At 40.0% G+C, this 26,918-nt stretch overlaps 1 protein-coding gene across 1 annotated transcript in view; it reads right to left on the bottom strand.

Annotated features, from left to right (window-relative positions):
* The window catches only part of pdgfd (platelet derived growth factor d), a 62,786-nt gene that overhangs the window by 21,514 nt on the left and 14,354 nt on the right, over positions 1–26,918 (bottom strand). Inside the window, exons 2-3 of the mRNA XM_080512605.1 lie at positions 10,030–10,219; positions 7,531–7,708 (exon numbers count right to left, since the gene is read on the bottom strand). Of these exons, the coding sequence (XP_080368731.1) occupies positions 7,531–7,708; positions 10,030–10,219 (368 nt within the window). The remainder of the gene's footprint in view (positions 1–7,530; positions 7,709–10,029; positions 10,220–26,918) is intronic.

The following is a 26,918-nucleotide window of genomic DNA, read 5'->3' as shown; positions in this document are numbered from 1 at the left end:
ACGATATGACTGTCACTTCCCTGACACACAATAAAGGTGAGCGTTCTACATGTTTACCAAGCAAATTCAGCTTGTCTGTTTGCCTGGCTGACATGATAAAACTCAGCAAAATCCTCAAATGTTTTGCAATGAAACTGGTTGCAGCATGTCTCTGTCTGTGAGTCAGCAATCTACACTGTGATTGAAGAATTTTTAAACAGTGGCATTACACTGATATATCTGACATGCCTATTAACTATTCTTTGTGCTCTGTGTTGCTCTTCTTTTCTAGATACACACACATATGCAGACATGCATGCAGAAGTACACACACTCTGTGGGATCACCGTCTTTATAAACACACACGTAAAATCGTACTGGGTATTGAATTCCTCTCCTTGAAGAATCTTAAATACCATCTCCAGTCAATGTGGAGCAGTAAATCTGTCTCAACTGCACTTCAAAGACATAGTGCCCTCACTTTGTGTGTGTGTGTGTGTGTGTGTGTGTGTGTGTGTGCGTGCGTGCGTGCGTGCGTGCGTGTGTGTGTGTTTAACAGAAAGTTGAACGTGGACTTTGGATAAATGCACTCACACACATAAATACAGACCTCAAACAGCTGCAAATGAGTTCACAAGGTTTCCTGTAAAAGCTTGTCTGTGCGTGTGTGTGTGTGTATGCGCGTGTGTGTGTAAGTGTTTGTGATATCGTGAAGTAAAACCCTGATTCAAGCTTTTGTTGAGAGACGTTCAGAGTTGAGGCTGTGGTAAATGTGAGCTTGGTAAGGAGAAGTTATGGTTCGGCTTCAAGCCCTCGGGCAGGGATTGTGACTCAGTGTAATGTCCACTGCAGTGATGGAAGCATGACTGAGCATGTGAGTGAATGCATGTTTCGAAATTTTGGATCGCAGGTCGTTTCACAATTTCAAACGCTTCACATCTGGCCAAATTAATGAAGAATGACTGACATTTACTGACATTACAGGGATTATTTGCGTGTCTGTGCATGTGTAAATACAGAAAGTCTTTCTTGAATAAACACTTTTCCTGGGCTGGGAGGCCTTTTTGCACAAAGTCGGCATTTTTCTCCCAAGTATGTTTACATGTTTGTTTTTCCAGGTACTCTGGTTTCCTTCCACAGATGTACTGGTAACTGTATTACTGATTGATGTGAATGTAAGTGTGTGTTATACTTTGTGTCACTCTGTATTTGACTCATGATGCCCCGGTGACCCAGTCCCAGATGTGACCTGCCTCCACTCATTGTTGAAAGGGACTGACTCCATCTTCCTGCAACCTTATGCTCGATAAGGCGGTATATAAGATAGATGAATGGATTTGTGGTTTGAATGCATTTTTCTTTGAAAGAGCTAAAAAGAGTGAGCCATCAAGTCTGACTACAGCTTGCATCTGAGTGGAGAAATCAACGTCCCCAGTTTCACCCAGAGTATGTGCTTCAACTGTTCCACTATATTATAATTACATTTCCAAAATACAAATAATTTCCCCTTGTGTTTAGATGTTTAAATGTTTGTACAACATTTTCCACCTGAGGGTCACAGAGGCTCTGAGGCAAAATATGTTGATCACAGGGCTTTCACTTGTCTTTCCATCTGCACATATTCCTACAGTCATCTCTTATCAATAAACTTCATGTTGGCCGTGAGAGGACCAGAAGTGAGTCATGAGTCACAGGAAGTATCCGTTTGGGGGACCGCAACTTGGGACCTTTGTACACATTGAATCTCTCTCTTCCTGCACGGCCAGACCTCTACGAACCGCGTACTTGTGAGAATGTTTCTTGTTAATAAATACTTGTGTAAACAACAACTATCACAGGTCTGTTGTCCTTAGCCTGCCACAGTTTTGAAACATGCAGGATATCTGGTAAATATTTAACAAAAGTCACATTGAGAATGTGAAAAAAAAAACGCAACTAAGAAAGGCCCTAAAACCAGAATCAAACTGGGGATTTTGCTCCTTGTGAAGCTGCAATGCTAACCACAACACCACTGCAAAACCCTTAAATCATTTTACTTTATTCCGATAAAAAAATTGTCATCAACTTCATTTGCTCTCATTTTTCACAGGTATGATGATGCAGTTTTGGAGTAGTGTCATTTGGGTTGACAAAAAACAGCAGCAAAGTTTTATCGCATCAACGCAAGCTAAATTTGATGACACCCAAGTTGTTAATCTACAGAAGACTGATTACAAGCATAAAAATTTTGTTATTTCAACAATGAAACTGAAATATGGTGATGAAGGGTGTGACTTAAGAAGCAGCATTTGTTTTTGTTGGGGAACTGTAATATTTCAAGCCATATTCACTACTGGTGAGGGACTACATTGTTATTTACAGTAACGGTCTGGCAGAGGGGACATCAGGGAGCTGCCCTTTTCAACCTCCATTTTGCACAGTTGGACACTGGAGCAGCTGAGGATTAAGTGTGTAGAGGATGGCGAGGCAGACGAGCCTATTTCCCCGTCGACTTTTACCCCTCACAAGCAGTTATCTGCCTTCCAGCCAGAGGACATTTGAGGTAGTAGATGAATCACACAGGCCACATTTATGCTGGCTCATATACTGTATGTCTGAGTCCAAACTAATTTTCAGGTTGGAGGCCCTAAAAATAGTTTTGCATGTAGCTCTGAGGCAGAGATTGAAGTGCACTGTTATATGTACTTTGGTACTGAGGATATATTGGTTCTATTTGAATGTATACATTGTATTTGGTACATTTTCCATTATGTAAAATCTACTGTGTTATTAATGAAAAAAACAATTGTTTTCTTTATTGAATAGTAGGTTTCCAGTGGTTTTTAAAGAATGAGGTGGGCCATGTTTTGTGGACAAAGCAGCTTTCATATAATAAATGTTATACAGTTACTAAAACAGACAAAAACAGCAGAAAATTAGGTTCATACTTCAAGAAGAAGCTGATGAACTTGCAGGCCACGCTCCCTCACAGCAGGCACAGGTCTGTGAAGCGGCATTTTAACTTTTCAACTGTACGGCTTAATTCGCTCTTCCAATGTTTTCAGAACTGAATTTCTCTGAACAGTTTCAGAGACCAAGCCATGGTGTTGGTCGGGGTTTTAAGTGCAGGAGCAGTTCAGGTGCATCGCATACGTCTGTCCTCTGATATGTTAACGGGCTGCAGGGCTCATAATTCGAGGTTACAAGCAAAATATGATTCAAATATGACTGATAGTCATTCACGATCTGGAACAGGCATGCGCAGCACACGGCAGTGCCAACGTTTCGGCAGTGCGGCACCGAAGTACATCAGCTAAAGAAATTGACGTAATTTTGTTCGGCAGGACCCCAGAGTACCGAACTTTCTTTGGCCTTTAGTCTCCTGTGATCTCGAGGATTTTACGTTGTGGGAATTGGTGCGCTAATAAAATGACCTCCAGTTCAAGCAGTTGCAGAGTCTGGCATGTAATCTATCTTTTAACCAAAACTCTCAACTTGATGTGAGATGACAGGTGTGGGGTAAAAGAGTCAAGGGGGGACAATGTGGTTCAAGCCCTGTGGAAAGTTGGTCCTCTGATCTGGAGTCATGTTTCATCTGGTTGAGAAACACTGAAGTTTATCAGCTATCTTAGATAACATTCTCTATACTGAAGGGACTTCAATGGACTACCCGCTCCAGACACTTAAGTTTAACTTCTATCATCTCATATACTAAAATCAATATTGGAAGAAAAGACTGAAAAACCCAGAAAGAAACAATAGTCTATATCAACTCTGAACTGCTTCTGCTCACAATAAATGTAATGAGGCAGATCTGTGGACTCGTATACCCCTTTTCGAGGTTATGTTTTTATAAAACAAGAAAAAAACAAACAATTCTTTAACTGTTTATCTTATGCAATCAAAAGCACTCATTACTTCATGTAAGCCTGCACTGCAGATGATAAATCACACCAGCTGAAAACAAGATTTGAAAGGGATCAAAGAAGAACAATTCTGGGGGAAAACAGTGACATGAATAATGAGTGAGTCTACTGTTTGACTAGACTGTTGCCTCAGAGCCTTTGGTTTTTTTTTTTAGAGAGTACAGCAGCTGTATTCAGACATAAAGGTCAGTGTAGTTCTCAATTCAAACCCAATGTGCATGATTGTTTTTTCTTTGCAAGAGCCAAAACACAAAATTGACTGATGGACAATAAGACTCAGTCTAAAATTTAGTTGACCCAATTTTGCTTCATTTACAGTTTTGTTTTGTTTTTTTGTAAAAACTCTGTCTTTTTTTAGGAATACAAAAGCTATCCTATGTAACCCCATCAGCCAGATCTCATTGCAACCACGTGAGATTTTCTGGTTGCAAATAAATCAGAATTGAGGCCCACTCCAGCCTGCAGAGCACAAATATTGAGAGTCATATAAATGTCCAAAAGTAGCTTTGACAAAAAGGGAGAAGAGTATTACAGAAACATAATTATATAAAATACTGAATGTATTTTTTTCAAAATACTGAAGGTGTGCCTGAACTCATGTTGATTTTATTGCCATTGCAGTAAGGGCCAAATCCACATGATGTCTATGTATCATTACCCCATTGGAGGTGCAAAATCCCGGAATAGAAAAAAAAACTGGTCAGTGGGGATACCAGTGATTAGGTCAAATCGACAGACAGGTTGAATGTTCTGATTAGTGGAGTTAAAACACTGGTGGTGGTCTATTAACAATGCTCACATGGATTATCCATTTACTGACTGGCAATGTCAGTTAATAGTGAGCTCACCATGGTTCCATTTGGGGCATTGAGTGTGCCTCCTGCCATCCTCACTGAAGATGTACATGTATATATCAAACAAGGTTTTGTTTTCAGTCAAGAATGAATGTTGTACTTCTTTCTTTAGAGTCTTATTTCAAATTAAAATATTAACTTCTTTGGGAATAGAAGTAAAAGTAAATGCTCACATGGGTTGCTGTGGGTAAACGTAATTCTATCCATCTTCTATATCAAGACAGGGTCACTGTAGCTGGCAGTAGATTCCAAATGACGATGAAGGACAGTAGTGCAGATCCTGAATAGATCACCAGTCGATCATAGGATACATTCGCCCCAACAGACAGTTTAGAGTGATCAATTAATCTGTGACGTGTGTAAAATTAGGTTTTAATAGTCATCCCTGTTACACTCATAGTTTGGCTCTTGGTATTAATGCAGATAACCACTGGACTGGATGTGAGGACGAGTTGAAACTTGGCAGCTTTTGAAGATCAACACAGACTCTATTGTGATTACTGTGTATAGGTTTTGGAGGTGTAAATGTTATCATGGGATACTTGTTGAATAGCTAATGCTGTCAAGATTTTGATCGAAATCGATTAACACCCTTATGCAACTGACATTTAAACTGACATCTACCACACAAATCACAACTAAGAAAGCACAGTAGAGGAATTTCTCTCACTGCTTTTGAACCAATTGGACAATCACACTGGAAAAACAGCATTGTAGTAGACGTTTTATCTGTTGCATACAAATGTTTCAATCAATTGGTCCAATTTCAAAAAGTCCAGAATGCAAAATAAACTGAACATGCAAACTTCTTTTGTTTTGCCTCTCTGCTTCAGTCTTGACAGGTAACATGAACCTAAACTATATCACAGGTGATGGCTGTATTGCTGTAATACCTGAAACATGGGACATATTTAACATTCATTCAGTACTGTGTATTGGTCTTTCTTTCTTTGTAGAAGCCCGTTCTATTTTAGTCTTCTGGTTTCTCTCTTCTGTTGAGTCCACCTCGGTGTGCTTCGTTTTGTTCTCCGTCTCTTTCTCTCTTTGTCTCTCCCGGTTCAGGTTGTTTTAGTCATTAGCTGACATGCTGATACCATCTCAGACACCTGTTCTCTGCTTCCATTGCTGCCTCTGCTCGCTCTCTCTCTGCCTCCCTCCGTCTAGCTCACCCCTCGCTTCCTCTTTTTGCCTCCTCTCCTCCTCCTTTCTTATCTGTTCGACAGGTCTGGAGAGAACAAATTAGACCTGCTAAATTAAGCCACACACGGTGCTTCAGACTAGCTGGAGGGGAAAACCGCATTTGTGTGTATGTGTTTTCAGAAGATAGAAAGACACACACTGAAACACAGAAGCTCTTTGAGAAAAAAACAGGTAAAATTGATCAAATGAGATAAGCCTCAAGAACTGGATTCTGTTTTAAATGCACAGAGGTGTGATTATTTGACCAGGGGAAAAATAACAAAGGTTGAGGAGGGAGGGATGGCAGAAGCGAGTCTGAGAGTGGAAGATAAGAAAGTTGTTTACTTGGCAGTAGAAGGTAAGCAGGTACATTTTGGAAAACATCCGATTAAGTGATTTTCCATTTTGATCATATTAGTTTGAAAGTGGCAACACTGATACCATTTGGTTTTGGTTGAATTATTTAAGGGCCCATTAGGTTCATGTATTGGCTGAAAGATTTGCCTTTGTATGAATGGCGACAACAAATCGTGTTGAATGTATTTATACGATTTATCAATGGAATTCAAATTTAAATGGCTACATGGTAGGCGTTTGGTTGAAGTTTTTTCCTCACATGACTTGTTTGGATATTTCTCTTCGGGGCCCTACTGTGCTGAGTTGGTATATTCTCCCTGTGCATAGATACCTTAGGTTTTCTCTGCGTACTCCCACAGTCCAACCAAGGGTTGGTGTGTCTCAATGCAGCATTGTGATGCAATATGTGGAATCTGTATGGGGTCGTTCCCTGCTTTTAGGCCATAGGATCAATTCGAGCATTTGTTAGATGCAGTATTGAGAACAGATGAATTCACAAAAAATGACACTCAAATTTAAAGAATATCAGTCACTATAGCCCCTCTTTCTTCTTTTTCATTCACTCGTTTTAGCCATTATTCCATCTGTGCTCATACCCCTTATTTTTCTCTGTTTTTCTGAAGATAATAAGCATTGGCACCAGTTCAACCCCGTCTGTGATGCAGCCTCTCTTCTCTTCTGCACTCATAAAAAGAGGAAGACAGGACACGTCTTTAAATGCCTCTCAGTCTCGGCTGCTCTTTTTCTTCCATTTCCCCTCTGATTATCGGGTGGGAAAACATCTTTAAATCAGAGTCCCTCTCTTCCTTCTTTCCTCCTTCTGACAGAATGAAAAAGCTAATCCCCTTATTCATTGGTTTGTCCTTCCTCCTTACCTCTTGCCTCCTCCCTTCATCCTACCATCTTTCCTCTAATGCTGTTTGAGGTAAGACCAGTTGGGGAGCACATTTTACACTTATTGACAGTGTTACTTGATCCTTCCTCTTCATTTCTCCTTCCTCACCTATCTTTTTAATCTCCACCATTTCAGGTAATTTATAATCAAGTACAGGTAACACGGTTAGTCACTGTTACGCTACGTCTCAAATAAAAGACAACTCTGTGTGTGTGTGTGTGTGTGTGTGTGTGTGTGTGTGTGTGTGTGTGTGTGTGTGTGTGTGTGTGTGTGTGTGTGTGTGTGTGTGTGTGTGTGTGTGTGTGTGTGTGTGTGTGTGTGTGTGCGTGCGTGCGTGCGTGCGCGTGTATAGGTCTCTCACCAGCAGGGAGTAGTAGACTGTGAATCCCGGCTTAGCAACAAAGTAGTCGTCAGACTTGAAGGTGACTCTGAGCATGTTGGTTTTTGAGTTGAGACTCGGTGGTGCCTTCTGCCCACACCAGCGACCCCAAATTATAGTGCTGGTCTCCGATTGGTCTTCCACTTCAACAAAGTCATACCTGGAGCGAGAGGACAAGAGATGGTGAAACAAATGAATGCGTGCGATGAAAGTTGAAGAATAAAAAAGTTTAAGTCAAGAGTATAAAAGGGAAGGCGAAATGTGTTTTTCTTGCATTTGTATGATTGGACAGGATGGATGAAATCTTCTTGTTAAGAAGAATGGCTATATATTTTCAGTCTTTCCTCTTGTTGGTATCTGACTTTGCTAGTTTAACTGATGAGGCTTGAGAATGTTCAGGGATGAAATACAGTCATATAATTGGATCCCATCAAACATCCATCACAGTCTACTGACAGTTTTCACTTCACGTTTTGCTATTTTCTTCTGCCATGAACAATTATTAGTCATTTCAGATGGGTGCTCCAAATAAATTGTTTTGTTAATCTTGCTAAACTTTGTGTGATTTACAACCTGTCTGATTGTGTTTCTTGCTGGGTGAGACAATATCACAGTGTCTAATCTCGGCAATTACTTTGACGAATACATCATTATAACGGCCAGGAAGAATAACGACGGCCGATGTCAGAGCAAGAGTGCAAATTTTTCTAATACCCTGAGGCTTGGTTTCCGATTATTGAAGGAGGCATAGAAACATGCCTACAGTGGCATTTCTGACATGTTTCTTTTGTATCAGGTTTCACCTTAGAAAAATACATTAGTATCCTAACTTTGACTGATTTGCCGATCAGACTAGTTGTGGGCTCATGAGTAAGTGGGAGGTGGAAAAGATTCCAATCACACTGTAAAAATACGTGATATATATCTCAACCTTGCCGAACTGGGAGTCCGACACCGGGAAGTTTTGGAGAGTTCCAACATGATGACAGATCACTTGTGAAAACGTATTTATTTTCCTCCACAGAAACTAAATGCAGCTTAGATTCATCGTTAACGTAGAACATTTAAATTAAAAAAAGAAATCAATACTCTTTTAAAATACACTTTCTGAGGCCAACTTTACATGATATTGTTTCTGCGTTGTTGCTTCAGAAAAGTTTTGTGTTTACACGGCAATAGCAGAAAAGCTGAAATGATGTGGTTGGCATGCCAAGCCACAAGTTGGTGATATTGGTTGTTTATGTAATGAAACTGCACATGTGTGCAGAGAACAATATGCTATTAACAGTAACAATGGTAAGTACACTGTAATTCGTATGGACAGATGATGCGATTAGATTGCTATAACTTCAAACTAAACTATAAAGTTACGTTTTCATAGTGGCTCTAAACACTGTTGTGTGAACAGACGCTTAAAATATTCAGAATGTTTTCTATTTATATGAATATGAATTACATCATGTAAATGGGGCCTAAGCCTGGGGATGCTGGTGAGTTAGGGTGGGTCCTTGTTCTCAGCACAGCATTGAGCGAAACAAAGCAATGACTCCCCCAGTTTTCATTGTTGTGTTGTGTTTTGTTTTATGACCATCGTGACGGTTTCATGCAGAAGCAGAATTTCTGTTTGCCGATTTGAAGTAGATGAGACCCATTTTACATCTCACCCAGCAGTATTTACCGTTCTGCAACAATAGTGCTTGACAACAGCAAATTATTCTTTATCTTTTTAAATAACTTTGCTGAAATGTCCCTGAAGTACATGTCTCAACCAACAATAAAAGATGCACTTAAACATGCCTTTTAATGTGACAAGTGCGATGTCAAAAAGTGGGCAAGGCTTGTTTCTCCTTTCTACCCCTCCCTTTTTTATTTTTTATTTTACCCCCAACTGCTTCTCTTTGTCTTTTTAGGAAAGTGCTTACAAAGACGGCCGAGTTGCATATGGGGATTAAAAAGTCTATTTCTCCCTTCAGCCCTCAAGGACAAACTTCTTACACTTCTTGCCAAGAAAGCAAACTTTAGCTATCCATCTCCCTTACAGTGATTCCTCTACCAAACGCTTTTCAGTGTTCTTTTCATTAACGCCCTTGAAGTTGTTGACGCAATGATTCCAAAACATTAGCGAATACATTCAATGTATTTTTACTTTTCTTTCGACTTGCACCAATAAACCTTCCATGTGCTCTTTGTCACAATATCCGATCGTCTCCCTGTTCCATCTCACGCTCTCGTTCCTTAATCACTGCTCCTTTTGTCTGACTTTTCTGCTTTTGTCGCTGCTTGTAATTCGCTCTCTTCTTTTTGGGCCTTGCACACTATCTCAATCCCTTTTTCTTCTTTTTAGGTGTCATGTTTCTTTTAGGTTTGTTTTATACTCTTTAACTTTTTGGCACACGCTTTGCTTTATCTCCTCCTTTAATCCTCTAGTCTCTCCTTCATCGACGCCAGTGATTTTCATCTCTCTGGATTTAGTGTTTTTACCTGCACACTCCGTTGTCGGCTTCCTCCAGGCCAAATTGTACGTCAAACTCCAGGTGTATATGGCTGCCTGGTGGCGATAGCAGTTTCCATGACAACAGCAGGTTGCGAGGGTAGGCGTTGGGGTAGCGTGGACTGTGGATGGCTCCGCCCACCATGGTTACAGTGACGTTTTCGTCTTTGCGGTACAAGTCTGCAGTGAGACGATTGCTGTGTGTTAGTGGTTACAACTAATCAGTTAGTCCTGGTGCAAGTAATAATGAGCACCATACCAGAAACATGCACAAACAATAGTTAAGTATCAATCAATAAACATTTTTACAGAAAGGCAAAAAATTAAGACACCTCAAAATACAAAGATAGGTTTTATTCATATATAATGCTGCACTGTAAGATAGTGGTTCACACTTTCATCCCACAGCTAAATTATTCCAGGTTCAAGTCCATACTTTGGGGCCTTTCTGTGTGACGTTTGCATATTCTTTTAATTTGGTGATTTGGGATTGTTAGTGTGTGGCCCACAGTTAACTCTCACCACAGTTTATAAAACAGATGGGTGCATTTGTAAATGTGACCGATACTGTATAAGAGCAGTGGAGCATTTCATGTGTAAAGGGTGGAGGGTTAGGGTACAAGAACATTTTATTCTCAAAGTTGATGTGTAAAAAGTCTTAAAAATGTAAAAACATGAAAACCGAATGAAGAGGAACAAATTGTGATGGTTGACAAAACAATCACAGCATCTTATAACAAAGAGCTTTTTTTGGGGGGTGTTTTCAATTCTGCTATAGTTAGTCACAATTAAAAGTGAAAACAATCTGCAAGAACTCTGAATTCAGACATTTATTCCACGACTTGTATTCATGTCAGATAGGGCAACATATGGGCAGATGTTGGAGTCAGTAATTGACTGTCAGTGTCAATCTCAGTCTCAAATAAATAGATAAAAGTGCTGTGATGTAACATCAAAAATGTAGTTTGAACTCATAGAATCAGTATGCACACAAGACCTCTTTCCCCGCGATCAGATTTGTCAGACTGATATATGTAAAAAGACATTAATTGGTTTAGTATCATCATTTTCTAGAACACTTCAATATAAAAGAAATCTGTCAATTATTGCATTTCAATTTATTTCACCAATTGATTCGGGAAAATGTTTTAAAACTATCCGTCACTTGGATTTGCTTATTAGCTATGTTGCTGAAAGTTGTGATTACAGTATAGTAATTGCTCATCAGTACTGATGAGCTTCACCATCACAGCCACTGAATATCTAATCCTGTCTAATCAATGCAATCATGAGTCTAATTCTGAGTTACGAAACAAAATGCAAGTGTTGACTTATTGAGAATTAGAGAATAAATTACACACACACACACACACACACACACACACACGCACGCACACACACACACACACACACACACACACACACACACACACACACACACACACACACACACACACACACACACACACACACACACACACAGGGAGAAGGTCAGGCTTTGTGCTGAAGTCGGCTGACAGGGCTGTATTTTCTGAGTGGTGTTTTTTTTTTTTTTTTTTTCTTTCTTGCTTGAGAGCTGAATGCATAATCAAGGCAATGCAGCCTGCACCCCCGAGAGAGATGATGATGAAGTTTTGGCCTTCTCTTCCACCTCTTCACTGCAAACTTCACTTAATTCCTCCTCCTGCCCCTTTCCGTCGATCCCACTCTATTCCCTCAGCAGCCACACCTTCTTTAAATTCAAGCTTCAGCAGTCGACTGCAACTAAGAATGTGTTACATGTTGTAATGTATGACAGCATGTATGTTCAATTTTGGGCCGTTCGACACATGTGAATGTGTATATGTGTGCTGGAGCAGAATATGTTTGTAATAGAATTCTTCCACCCTGCTGATCAGAAGCCTGACTGTGTCGGTCCACTCAGTCATAAAAGTGTGTGTGTGTGTGTGTGTGTGTGTGTGTGTGTGTGTGTGTGTGTGTGTGTGTGTGTGTGTGTGTTTGTGTGTGTGTGTGTGTGTGTGTGTGTGTGTGTGTGTGTGTGTTTGTGTGTGTGTGTGTGTGTGATGCCCCAACCCAGGCTAAATGTATGAGTAGACATTAAGAAAAAAGCGATACACTAAAATGATTTTTTTTTTTAAATGCAAATGTTGGAGCTGCAGGAGATTTTTAGGATTCTGTTCCACACTCGCACCATTGACCTTAATATAAATCATGCAGTGATGTCAGTGACACCTCTGCAAGTTAATGCAAATGATATAATAATTAAGCAAAGAGTTTGAGTTGAAGATCTTGTACAGAAAAATAACTGCTCTAGAAACTGGCAGTTTTGTATCCGGGAGGATTTTATTTTAGACTTAAGATCAGGCTGTTACATCTGAGAGCAAAGCAGACTATATGGGGGATCTGGTAAATTTTTATTCAGTGTTATACCTCAGCCCACTGCAACTAAAATTAAACAGCAACTGCATCAGAGCTGAGCATTTTAATAAAATTACTGTAAAATATTCACATATATTTAAATTCATAATGCATATTCCAGGCCATAAATGCCAACATATGTGATGTATCTATATTTTATGCCCATTAATTAAGATCGGAGCCACGATTGATAGTGTATTGGTTTATGGCAGGTTTTTATTAGCCAGGTTTGTGTACTCTCCTTAGAAAGACAAAATACTTCAGCATCACTCTTGCACGTCTTTCACATTACAGCACAATTCACTGGCTGAAAGTCAACATAAAAACATGCGAGTACAGATCGCCTACGTTTTTCATGAGTGATTGCATGCAATTTCTGTGGTTTACTTTAAAGTACAAATGGTTTTTACAATGTAGACCAGCTGTGTCAAACTTGACTCACAACAGTAATCAGAAGAGCTTGAAATGCAAAAAAATTGCAGTGAGTTTCTTCTTTATTTTTTACAAAGTAACTGCTGCTTCTTTTTTGTCCACTGGGGGTTTGATGACTTTGATTCGCTCATATACCATTTTTGGATAACCCAGTCCGGAACAGTATGGTTTATAACAAATAAATATTGGTTCTACCGGACAACTTAGTCTGTGGGTTTATCGTATGCATTAAAAATAATTGGCCATGCAGTAAAATACTGTGATTTCCTATCTCGCGCATGCCTTAAATAAATGTTTCCTCAAAGATTCTTTTGGAAATACATTTTTTGGGGTTGTTTGAATTATACATAAACAATATTTTTCTAAGACTTTTGACAAAAATCAGGATGATTTTAAATATGAACTTTACAGATGTACAAAAGATAATCTACAAGCTGAAGATTTGGTAGCTCTGACATCCATCATGAAGATGAAAATGTGGAACCAGCTATCACTGGATTTAACCAGGCATGTAAGAACATGTTGTTCAAGTAAATCATCTCCCCAAAATAGTCTCAATTTTAGTTACATTAGTCTGATGCTGCTTCTGCCAATTTTCTGTGTATTTTACCTGAAAGTCCCATTAGGAGCTAAATCTATTTTGTGAGATAGACTAGGCCAAAACGTATGATGTTTTGGCCAAAATAGAGCAAATTATCGGCTCGAGTACACATCCCACAACTGACTTCCGTTGTATTATGCCCAGTAAAAAGCAACGTGATTGGTCAATTCATATGATCCATCTAATTTTTCATTTCCAAAATGTTTACACGTTTGGATAACTGCACATTATTCATGTTTTTGTATTGAAGAATAAAATATTATTTCTTGTGAAAATGCTGATTTTGATATAAGTGTTGACAATCACGCTTGCTCCATCATCAGTTTAATGCGTGACTGTGACATGCTAAAGCCTTGGGATTGAGTTACAGGTGGAATGCAGATAACAAATAAGCATCTAATATTCAGTTAAGAACTAATAAGATGATAATAGAAATTATTTCAGAGTTCACAGTCTACAGGTGAATGGGATGCAGATAGAAGTCATGTGTCAACTACAGGGGCCATCACCAAGTACATGTAGTGAAGTCTGAAGTGAGGAGAGTCAGGTACAGGTACAAATACAGGTACAGTTACAAGTGAAAATAATCACCAAAGAAAAACCTTAACCTTAAAAGAAAAAAAAAAACATTTTAACGAAGCAAGATAATATATCGGCTACATCAGCAAAAATATCGACGAAAGGAAATATATTACTGTGAAGAAGAAAAATCTACATGTCACAATGCTGTATTTAGTCGTCCAGAATGCATTAGAATGCACCATTTAAGGTCTAGCCCTATCTGGTTTCCCCCCCCCCCCCCCCCCCCCCATTCAGCAGAATGTTTCAATGTTTCTTAGCCCCCCTCTGATGAGGCACATTGTCAGTCCATGTAATACTGTAACTTAAATTGATGACTGAGTTATTTCCTTTATTTACATATTTACAGCCTATTCATGCATTTTCATAAATCAAGGTAACTAATTCAATGTTCATCCTGTTTTAAGGATTTCGAATAATTCCTAATCATCAGTCCACAAATCAGAACAGCTTTGGATGGGATTGCTCCAAATGTTCTTAAATTAAAAAATAAAATTGTTTTTTTTTTGTTGTTCAAACACAAACTTGTACAGTCAGTGGGATTTTTTAAGAGATATTTAAAAAATATTGAATATGGTAATGCTTTTCAAATGATGAGAAAGTATGGACAATGTACAATCATGAACAATCCGAGAGATCTCTTATTGAATATAACAAATTAGTTAACTGCTTAAATTTGAATGTGCTAAAATGTATTTCAGTCTTCATGTTTTGTTGGGCTTTGAATGTCTTTGTTTTAATTGTGTTGATAACCAAAGATGCCATGTTGTATGTGTGTTTCCAATCAAAGCCCCAAAACTTTGAACTCTGTGTCACTAAAACTTGGTGCATAGTGGGACCTGTGCACTAAACCTACATTTTAATATTTATCCCCACAAACCATGACAGAAAGTTGATATTCTGGTAATGCTGTGCTGACAATATCAAAGACGATCTGACTCTCAGCCTGCATATAAACACACTCACACTTTCTCAGTCTGTATCTCACACATGCATAGCATGTCTCACTCTGGCAATTAAGCTTTCAGACTCCTGATCTGACACCTAAATAACTGTGACAATGACGCTTCGTGACTTTGTGTTGGATTTGTATGTGCGGGGCATATTAAAGTGTTTGTGGCTGAGCGCTTATAAATAAAAAATCTGATCGATTATATGGGTGTATTTGTATTTGCTGCAAGGTTGTGTGTGGATAAAATCCTGACTAATTAAGCTTGGCTCGTCCCCCCTCTAAAGCCAGGGTGTGATGTTCTTCATGGCTTTGAGATCTATTTCTGATCCAAGCGCCAATCACGCTCTAATCATCCAGCAGCATGGTGCTTCACTGGAAAAAAAACCCCCAACAACCAGATAATATCCTGAAGTCACACAAAAAAAAAGCTAATTAGAAAAAGATGAAATTTCCAACCGCTTTTCTAATTAAATATTGCTTTTTCAACATCATAGATGACTAGATTCATGACTAATACTGAACTTAACCCCCCCCCCCCCAAGTCTCTATTCAACAGAAACTACTTATTGTGAGTGACAGTCTGCATAATCACATTCCCACTCCGAGCCATACTCCCACAGGACATTACCTATAACAAGGTGGCCCCATTTCCTACATCTGCCTTTCCCTGTCTAACATATCCTGTCTGGCTTTCATCTTCTCAAAATGAATTCTTATAAGCCACAACACAAGGTAATGGCACGTACATCATACATTCACTTTTAGCAGCAATACACTCCCCAGAGAAATGCAGTGTTTCTGTTTGCATTCTTTGTTAATTTCCTATTTTCTTAATCTTAAGAAGCAGATGTTTTATATTGTTGTAGAATGAGGGTTTCGTACATTTTGATTCTACAAACAAAGTTCTTACACAAATGTGATAAAATCCATATAAATTTAATGTGCATGTAAAGTTTTTTTTTTTGGCAGACAATGAGGCGACAAGGTTCCGAACAAGCTTGGATCTGTCCACTTAATCTGAGGTTATGGCTAAGGAGATGGTCAGCATAATCTAGCACAGTGAATGGAAACAGGTGGAACTGGATTGTCGAGGCAACTCAAAAATGAAACCCACACATTTCGCAATTTGACCGGTTAGGCTGAATTAACACAATGTGGTGTGATTACTTGTGAAAGGAAATTAGTGGAAATAGGAATGCTGACATCCAATCAAGCAAACCTAGCAAATAGTCAAAAAAGGCTCCTTAAACCTTTTAACTACAATCATTCTTGCTGCACTGGATTTATTTTCTCTTTATTGATGAAACATTGTTCAACATGCAATGCTTACGTGTATTTCTCCCTCTTTATATATCAGGTATTCAATATTACTGTGTGTTTTCAATGATTGAGAGGCTGGTGTCACAGATGTTGACAAATGGAACTTTTTTCTGTGATTAGATAGTTGAACTGTAATAACTCTAATGACTATATATGGATGTAAAGCTTAACTCCTCTGCCTACTGTCAGTTTCAAAATGTTGCAAATACAAACACACCTGCAGTTATGGTTATGAGAGGTTTAAATGCCAAATCCTGTCAGCAGTGACAAGATACTAATACAAGAGTGAAGGAGCACGTCTGGTTCCACTTCAAAAGTCTAATGCAGATCAATTTGGGCATCAATCCAACATGGGCCAAAGGCATCTGTATTAAGCAGGGGCAGCAATGTCTCAGTTAGTTGAGCATATAGTATTCCAGTCTCGCGGTAGGCAGTTCAATCCCCTTTCTTGTCCAGTGCATGTCAAAGTGTCCTTGGGAAAGATTGAACCAGGAGCTGCCTGAAAGGGCATGTGTGTATGCGTGTGTGTGTGTGTGTGTGTGTGTGTGTGTGTGTGTGTGTGTGTGTGTGTGTGTGTGTGTGTGTGTGTGTGTGTGTGTGTGTGTGTGTGTGTGTGTGTGTGTGTGTGTGTGTGTGTGTGTGTGTGTGCGTGCGTGCGTGTGTGTGTGTCAGCATCTGCAGAATATCTGTATTACTAATACTGCCAATGTGTTGATTTATTTACTGTTTTAATGTGGATCACACACTCTCAGGTGGTTTTATCTACCAACTTTTACCAGAACAACATGATCATACTTAGCCAGACATACAGATGTTTGTGATAAAAGGAATCAGTTTGCTACATACTTGCATCACAAAGTAAACTGAAGTGGGATTTATTTTTTTCTCTCCACATGAATTTGTGCTGCTTTGGTCCAATCCATGGTACCACGCCTCAAGTACAAACACAACATGCATAAAATGTCTGACATGCATAGAAGTAACACACGAAAAAAGCAGTCAGCATTCTACATAGTTATTTGTATGCTGCATAAACTTAGGCCAAAGGCACTCATACTGTGAGGCAATAACTGGCTCAAAAGCATCATCGAGAATGCGGCTGAACTTTGATCTTGGAAGGGAAACAAAAAAAAACAACCCTCTATATCGTTATTATTAGAACTTATCCACTCGCTGTTATTCTGGGTTATTGACTGAAGTGTTTATTCATCTGTGTTTGGTAACCATGCGTAAAACATTTCCCATTAGCAATGGAACTGTTTCTAAACACCATGAGCATGTATGCCAGTGTGTGTCCGGCTGTCCATACATGAGTGTGTCAATCTTTTGTTGTGTTTGTGTATAGTGGGTATGTATGTGCACATCTGCTAGTCACTATATATGGGTCGGTGTCGCCCTCAGAGTATTTTCCCCCTGAGAGAAATAACCAAAGCCTCCATCTGGTTAAATGTTAGCTTGAGGCCTATATACAGTTACTGTGTGTGTGTGTGTGTGTGTGTGTGTGTGTGTGTGTGTGTGTGTGTGTGTGTGTGTGTGTGTGTGTGTGTGTGTGTGTGTGTGTGTGTGTGTGTGTGTGTGTGTGTGTGTGTGTGTGTGTGTGTGTGTGTGTGTGTTGTGCACGCGCTTATCAAAGCCGATGCTGGCTCCACTGTTTTGCCACTCTCTCATGACAAATCAGCTTTAAATATTCTCCCCTGTTTCTCAGTCACGCTCACACAAGCATGGAGGCATGAAAAAGACATAAACAACATACGCACACACACTTGCCCTGGGGGTGAACACTGCATGCCGAGGGGTGTCAGCTTTGGTCAGCATCGGTTCTCGCCCAACATCTCTTCTCTTCTCCTTCAATTCCCCTGCCATGTTCTCTCCATCCTGCACCATATCCTCTGCTTTGGTGTTGCGCTCTTTCTGATCACATTAGAAACACTTAGTCTCAATTATTTTTTTTACTTTTTTGGCTTAAACTAATGAATATTTGACATATATTGCCATGCTGGAATGCATATGGGACTAAGACAAACTTGTGCTAATATCCTGAAAATAATTGTGAAATACCACTGTAATACGGTCCTGCTCTGGTTGATATTTCACTCATGCATTTCAGCTTATTCTTTTCCTGACTCCTCATTATTAAAAACCAATTAGATTCTTTCATTTTTTTTTTTCGGCAAAGAAGCTGCATGTGTTTTTTGGAATCTCTTATAAAAGTAAGAATTTGGATACTGGGGTGGAGTGATGGCATGGTGAGGGAAGCAGAATATATAAAGAATGGAGATGAGAGCAGCATTTCAGTTGCTTTCGGGTCGAACTATTGAGATGGTCAAGAAGGAAAATGTGTGGTCAAGGAGAGGGTATGGGTCGGCATGTCCAGTACATTAGGCAGGCCACATAAGCATTCAGCTGAGAGTTACATATGTGCCGAGGCAGCTGGGATGTCTATACGCATGAATTATAGAAAAAAAAACAGGCCTGCGGGTGTGTCGCTGTACGCGAATGTGCCGCTGTACATGAGTGTGGGCATATATAGAAATATATATACCTTATGCCCATCTATTAGCCACAACATTGCTGTTGTATTAGTTTGTTCACCATCTACGAGTGGTCAGGTGGTCATGAATATATGATAAAAAGAAAAATGGTAAGAATCAGTCAAATGTTGATGGTCAATGAATGCTGGTTCTTTTTAATCAGTTTTATAGGTATGAGCTCATTAAACAACCCTCATCAAAATAACCTCACCAATGACCTATTGACTCCCGCTGACTGGACTTTCACCCACTGTGATCCTTCCTTGACCTGAGTGCAGCCATTGACACTTCCTTCCACTCCATCCTCAACACAGTGGCATCCATTGAATTATCTTATACATCCCTGGACTGGTTCAAATCAAGTCTCTCTGAGCACACTGGATGGATGGATGAGTTCCAAGCTATTACCTTTCTCCCCTGGTGTTCCTCTCGGCTGTGTCCTCGGTCTAATTCTCTTCATAGTCTATCTGCATATTTTCCATCAATATACTGTACGGCTTTATTGCTGATGACACCCAGTTCCACCTCTCCACCCTTCCATCCAACTTCCTCTGTGGCTGTGAACAAGGACATCAAATCTTGGTTTTCCTTCTACTCTGCTAAACAATGCTAAGATTCTTCTGTTTCCCACTCCTTTCAGGTCAAGAGCCGTGCTGTCAACTTTGATATTGCTTTACTATTTCAACCCCACATCAATCACATCATGCAACATCAATTGTCTTTGTCAGCACGGCCATAGAGCTCAACTCCTGGGTCACCTCCTGTCTGGACTACGGCAATCGTTTTCTCTGGTCTCCCCTTCAAATCTATCAAACTAAAATTACATGTCACACAAACATTAGCAGCCTATGTCCAAACATCAGCATTCAGCAATAGCTGCCAACAAACGGCAAGAGAGACGAGACGAACAGCCTCCCAGATGCCTGAGTCCTAAATGCTTGGGTGCATTGGTTACAACATGATTTGTATTGTCATCATCCATAGAATAAAGATTTTATTTTGAGTCTTAATCTATACATCACCATTCCAGCTATTATCTTATTTTTTTTATTATTATTATTTTTAAATACTTTACAGTCATTCTAATTTGCTGTTATAGAGAAAATAGAAAAGCCCAACATATCCACATGAGCAAGCAGGTGTGTTTGCGACTGTGGAAAGGAAAAACTCCCTCAACAAGGAGAAACCTTTGCAGAAACCAGACTCAGAGGTGGCGGCATTCTGCGAACCGGTTGGGGTGAGAGGATAGAGGAGAGGAGAGACAGAGAAAAGCTTGGTGAAACAAAATAAATACAAAAAATACAAAATACAAAATACAAAATACATACAATACCCTTGTTAGTGCTAAATCTATTATCAGCTATTATCTTAATGAGCAACTGTATAAAATCAAAGGCTCCTTTTTGGTTCAGAGAAAAAGAGGCTGATTCAGAAATGTCTGGAGGAACATGTTATAGTTGTAAAGAAGAATGTGATTTCTAGAAACAAACACGACAGCGATGAGGACAAAGAGATAAAATGACAAGCATGGAGATTGACTGAGGCGGAGTTAACCGAGATCAAAGTGCTGGGGCCAGGAATTTGACTGTATTGAGGGTGTCAAAAGACTCTTTAAAGAAACTAACACAGCGGTTTTTTTTAAACATCACATGGGTATAAAAAGAAAGAAAAATTGAAGGTCCCCTGTATAGACAATGACTCACACATTTTACTACCCACGTGAAAAAAAGAAAGAAAAAAAACCTCTTGTTCTCCCTGTATCTTGACTAATCTTGCTGTGAAATGACAGTAAAATCAGACAGTCACGCCCCCATTTCTCCCATCCCCAAATCTTTCCCTCCATCTGTGTATAATTGTATTGTGCAAAGGGGCAGTAAAAGTAAAGATTCATTATGACCGAGCACTTGTCCTTATAACCCCCTGCCTGGGGCCAATTTTAGTACAATCCAAAACACTGTAGGGTGCTCATCTCTCTCCATTATCCACTCATAGGAGGCCTTACCCTTTTTGTGTCTCTCAATGTGGGTGCGACAGTGTCAGCATGTGCATGAGAGTTTGTGTGCAGTGTGGGTGTTCGGGGGGGGGGGGGGGGGGGGGGGGGGCATGTCTCTCTTTGAGAACTTTGAAGATTTTCTGTAAGTGCATTTAGTGTGCGTGAACATGTGGGCGTGCATATTCCTTTGAAGCTGAAAGTAATTCATGCCCTGTGACACGGACAGACGAGACGAGACAAACAGCTGTGACAGGACCAAAGCAATGTGTACTGAGCTATAAGGCTGTCTGTGACTCAACGCAAATGACCTCGCAAAGCCGGGAATAGGAAGTGGCGACACAGGACAAAATTCCGTTGAAGACAAGTCAAAATAATAATTAGACAGAAAGAAGATTAAAACAAAATCATTGTGGATGAAGGACAGTGAATTGAGTGAGGTACAGGAGGACAAATGAGGTTGGAAAAGTGAGAAAATAGGGCCATACCCAAGAAAGAAAAGTTGTGTAGTTGATTTGAGTAAGGCCACACTATACTGTACTGTGATAAAACAAGGAAAAGCCCCAAGAAACCTCTACACATCAAACACTGTAAAGGCACCACCAGAAAGTTGGATTCATAAATAAGCAAAGACACGAGACGCTTTCTGGCTGAGAAGTGATGTTGTATGTTTGTGAAAGTGCTTCCCTTGCTTTGGTGTGATCTGTACCGATTTGTGTGAAGTCATCATTATTTCACCTTTTCCGTCGAGTTCAAAGGCAACAACAAAACCAAACCTCACTGGAAAGCAGTGACTCACAATATATATATATTTTTCCTCTGGCAGTGGAGCTTTCTAGCTGGTCCTTACATCTTTACCAGCAGGTTTCAAGAGTCCTTTTGGGCTTTCAATTAGCATAAACCTCCACTTAACTTTTGCAAAGTGGCTCCCAGGCATCTGTGACGGAACACCTGTTGACGGGGGCAAATTAGCCTAATGGATAGTAAGAAGAAGGATGATCTGCTCCATGCTAGTAAACATACAAAATATGTGGCTGTAAAGTGACAATGATAAGATGTTCTTGTAAATCGCAGCATGTTTTTCAATAAGTACTTGCTAGTATTTATATGTATGTGTATGTACAGTTGTTTAAAAGTACATATTTTCCTTTAAACAATTGAAATTTGTATAGGGATAAAAAGTAATCGATGAGGGTTATAACTTTAATTTAAATAAGACATGTTTTCAGAACTATATGTATTGTGATGTGTGTAAATATTGTAATGGAGACAAATTAAATTTGACATTATGAGCAACAGAGAGTTTTAATTAAAATTGTAACTTTCCAATTGATCTCAACGTACACTAAGAATAATGTCATATTTGTAAAAACAAAGGAAAGTCCAGCATTGAAACTGTATTGAATCACTGTGTTGATTTACTCTTGCATGGTGATGCTGGATCTGAGATATGCACATTTGTTATACTTTTGCTTTTATATATTATAATGCCTCTGAAATCTTTTGATACATTTCTAAAGTTTTGCATAGGGACCAAATTCATTCATCAGCAGAAAAAATACAAACCCATTTACTGTGGATTTGAGTGTTTTAGCCAGCGTCAGCAATCTATATTCTTAAATCCAAGTGAAGAAGCATCTATGATTGGAAACAAGAAAGACCTTTAGTCTTCTTTCTATAAGCTCACCTCAGTGTCGCACTGCCAAGCTATAGCGTCTCTACATTTTCCTAATTTTTTTCCAGCCCACTTAGCATGCTCCCATCCTCTGCTGTGATCTGCTCCTGTTTAACACCTTGGCTAAGCTCACTGAATAATGCAGAGGTGGGGGAGACCGGCAATGCCTGAGTCAGCACCGACGACAGGTCAGCAGAGACACTGTGGCAGCCTTGAGACCCGAATGCAGAGGCGGGACGCACAAGCTGACACGGGGGGGCTTTGGCATAAACATGGAGGAAAGCAGAAAACATAACCATGCAAAAATCGAATTGGGAGCTTGCAGCTTAAATGTATAATCAATGCAGACATCAACACATTCATTACAACAACAGCTTTTTTGGATAGCAAGTTTGTTTGATTTCACCTCAAACTATTGATACATATATAATTTCATGCCCCCTGAACTTCCGTGGTACGGCAGCCCAATCGTAGACTCACGTGTCACATATGGAAAATGAGTTTCCCAGTACCATTGAAAACACTGAAATCTCAAAACAAATTGTAAATGGTCAACTGGACTTACTCCTCTATCTTGGAAGACATTTCTTCCCTTATCAAAGTTGATTCATCAGTTTATGCTTTGAGATGCCTCCTACCCTGAGAACTTTACACAGTATGATAATGAACAACACACAAATATCACTCGTGCATTGTTTGACAATTCTACAGCCATACAATGAAAATACACCCTGTCGTCATCAGCACAAGAAGGTTATTGTATAAAATCACAGTGCTGCTGAAAGGACAGGATCTGACAGCAAGCCTCTGAGGAAAAAGCTAAAACATAATCCTCTGAAAGTGTAGTTAGAAGACACAGAGACAAAGGAGAGGACATGGAGAAGAAAGAGATGAATGGGTGAATGGATGATAAACCAAAAATCTATGACTGCAAATGAAGAGAGAAAGCAAAAGGAGGAAGCAGATAGGTGTGGGAAGCCAGCTCAAGTTGTAACGACAGATTGTGAGGCGGGTTTGAGGGAGGGGAAGGATAGAGAAAGCCATAGGATGAGAGATGAGAGGGGCTTGTCCCTGTGTAACCTCTTCCACTGTGAAGGAGTGTATTTACCGACACTTCATCAGCAATACCCTCCCTGTTAGAGCGGGAGCACTTGTAAAGTGTGTGTGGCTTAATGCAGCGTGCTCTCTTTATGTGCATTAGCTTCCATGGTATTTGAGAAACTGTATATACAACAGTACGAACAAAGATCATTTGGGAAACAGCAGTAGTTAAAGCTCCGCAGGCATCCAAAACTCAGTCACTGTTCCTGAAACAGATTAAAAACTGGTAATTCATCTCGTTTGTAATGACTTCTTCAAACTTTTATTGAGAGCTGAGCTTCTGTTGGTGCCACATGTGAAAAATGATCAGTGAATCATCCACGCATATCTAACGTCTGTCATTTAAAGTCAAGAATATCTCTTAAAATGCCATGCATATCAGGCAACCCTTGAGATGCTTGCATGTGAGTTTTTATGCCATAATGTAAATGCTTGTGCGAGCATGAATGTGTGTGTTTGTGGAGCTTGTTAGAGAAGCAGTTGGCTCCTGCTGACAGCCACTGCAGTCTGAACAGCAGGGCTGACTAGGACAATCAATTAGCCCTGCATTGCACACATACAGTACATATACACGAGTACTGACACTTGGATATATGCGTGCTCGTAAAGAACGAGTTAATACCTTGTGAAGCAGCAACTACATAAGGTACATTTGATGACTGACATGAACAAATAGGTTAAAATTTCTAAGCTGCATATTTCTGCTGCTTTATGTCCCCAATACCTGCAACTATTAAGTTTCTGAGAACTAAATGAGAAAGTGTGGTATCCGGCTAATGCTGGGTGTGTGTGTGTGTGTGTGTGCGCGCGGGCGTGCGCCAAAGTCCCAGCTGGGATAGCACAAGCGTATCAAAAAAAAAAATCAGCCTTGATCCCTCCCAGGGTTGCTTGGACGCTGTTTGCTCAATATACGTTTGTGTGAGTGTTTGCTCTGAGCGTTATGTGTGTGATGCTGAGCAGATGCTGATGTTTTGACATCTGTCCTGCTCTCAGTATGTCTGCCTCACATCAGTTGCGTGTGTATGGGTTTGCATTTCTGTATGCCTGTCTGTCAGGAGGCAAGTGGTGAAGTGCACTATTGTGTGCGTGTGTGTGTGAGTGTAGTCATACACCAAGGTTAAGTAGTGGTATTACAGTCAGTGTGTATCTGACCTTCTATCTACCACTGGGATCACTTATCCTGCTGCAGGCTCCATGGTAGTGCATAACACTCTTCTCCATCTGTTTCTTTCCTCCTCCTCTTCTACTTTTTTCTCTCTTCTGCTTGTTTTTTTTTTTTTTTTACATGACTGTCTGCCACTCGCCCTCATTTTGGCCTTTGATATCCAACTAACAATGCCTTCTCCTTTTCCTCCAATCCATGTCCCCTGTCCCCATTTCTTACTCTTCTGCTCTGTATTTGTATTCGCAGCTTCTCTCGGTTGTGACACTCTCCTCCTCACTGTGGCTCAGACACCAAAAATTCAGAGTTAATGACGAAATGAAAACGGGAGGAGGGGAAGCTAATGAAGACAAGAGGAGACAGGAGGAGAGGGAGAGAGACAGCAGGAGAAATGCTGAGATACACAAATGGAGAATCAGAGAGTGTGAGGGAAATACGGGGAGAAACGCTGACAGTTGGAGAAGGAAAGATAAAAGTGTTTGACAGAGGAGGAAAAAGGAATCCTTTTCATTTGTGTCAGAGCACTATTGTCGGAGTAACAAAGACATAGCTCTCAGTGCACCAGAGGATTTGTCTCACACACACACACACACACACACACACACACACACACACACACACACACACACACACACACACACACACACACACACACACACACACACACACACACACACACACACACACACACACACAGAAAAGACAGAAACACAGTGTTTATCTCTTTCCTTCAGCAGGGACGAATCTCCTGGGGTGAGAGCAGCTCCCACTCTCATCTTTCTGCAGTGTCACTTTTGACATTTGTCATGTTCTCACTCTCGCTTTGCCCTGCTCGCAGAAACAAACTGGCATCATACCATTTTCTGGGATCTGTATCTTGTACTTCATTTTTTGTTTTCAGCAGGTAAATATACCGAAGTTGTGATTCCTCTGTGTCTTCACCTTCTCGATTCACCTGCACTTATTAACTACTACACTGAGGATTCACTCTTAAAGGGGATCCGTCGATAATCCTGCACACACAACGGATGACTCAATTGCTCAACGCTGCACTGCCTTTGTTGTGTTGTCCCCTTAAAAAAAACAAAAACAAACTTGAGGCTGGTAATTTTTTTGTTTTATTGACTGACCTGCTGTGCAAATTGTCTGCAGTAAATCTGATTTGTTGTGGGAAGGTGCTCATTCCTTTTTGCTCTGGCAAACCAAATTGTGAGTGACAGGAAAGGTTTTGTCAGGACACCCAAACGCAAGTTTAATTTCAAGAAGAATAAAAAATGCACATTTTGGAAATACGACTTTTCAGTGTAGCGTTTGCATCTTCTTTCTGTGAGTACCTAGATTTTCTCAAAGTGCTCCAATTTCCTCCCATCATCGAGAAAATGTGCTTGAAGTTTATTAGTGTCACTAAATTTCCAGTAGTTATGAAGAAGAGTGATTGTCATGTTTGCCTTGCGATGAGCTGGCAAGTCATCTGAGATCATCATCAGCCCGATGCTACCTGTAAGTGGGGAAGAATTAAAAAAAAAAGAAACTAAAAAGTAATGCATAGCTGGATAGCAGTATGACATTATTCCTTTTTGTGGCAAGAGTGTTCTTTGATTCTTTGGTTTGGTTATTTTAACTGTTTGTTTTCAGTGGCAAATTCATTTAGCCGTAAAACACAATCATTTTGTTGCATAAATAACTATAATTAGCAAATATTAATATATTATTGTAATCAGGGGTTATAATAATTAAACAGCATGAACAACATGCGTGCAGAGTTGTGTGTGTGTGTGTGGTTGTGTGTGGTTGTGTGTTGGGTGGGGATTACCTCTCACAATCTAAAAAAGATGCACTGTGAGCCCAGAGCAGGACCCTCAGCCTGCACCAGCTCCCACGAGCGGTATGGCTGCTCATTGTACCTTACTTTAGTGTAATACTACAACAGCTGATCCATTCTTTGAAATTGATTCAAACAACATCTTCAGGAACTGTGAACAGGCTTACTACATCTGCTTGTGTTCGAGCGAAACTCTGCCACGCAACGAGCTGGCTTAATAAAAAATGAAAACAGAGAATCTACAAAAACCTGCACCACAACAATACAACACAGCTATTCCTGCTTGATCCAGAGAG

Source organism: Blennius ocellaris (assembly GCF_963422515.1).
Source record: "Blennius ocellaris genome assembly, chromosome: 2".
NCBI classification, from domain to species: domain Eukaryota; kingdom Metazoa; phylum Chordata; class Actinopteri; order Blenniiformes; family Blenniidae; genus Blennius; species Blennius ocellaris.
This window is presented reverse-complemented; position numbering and strand designations above follow the sequence as displayed.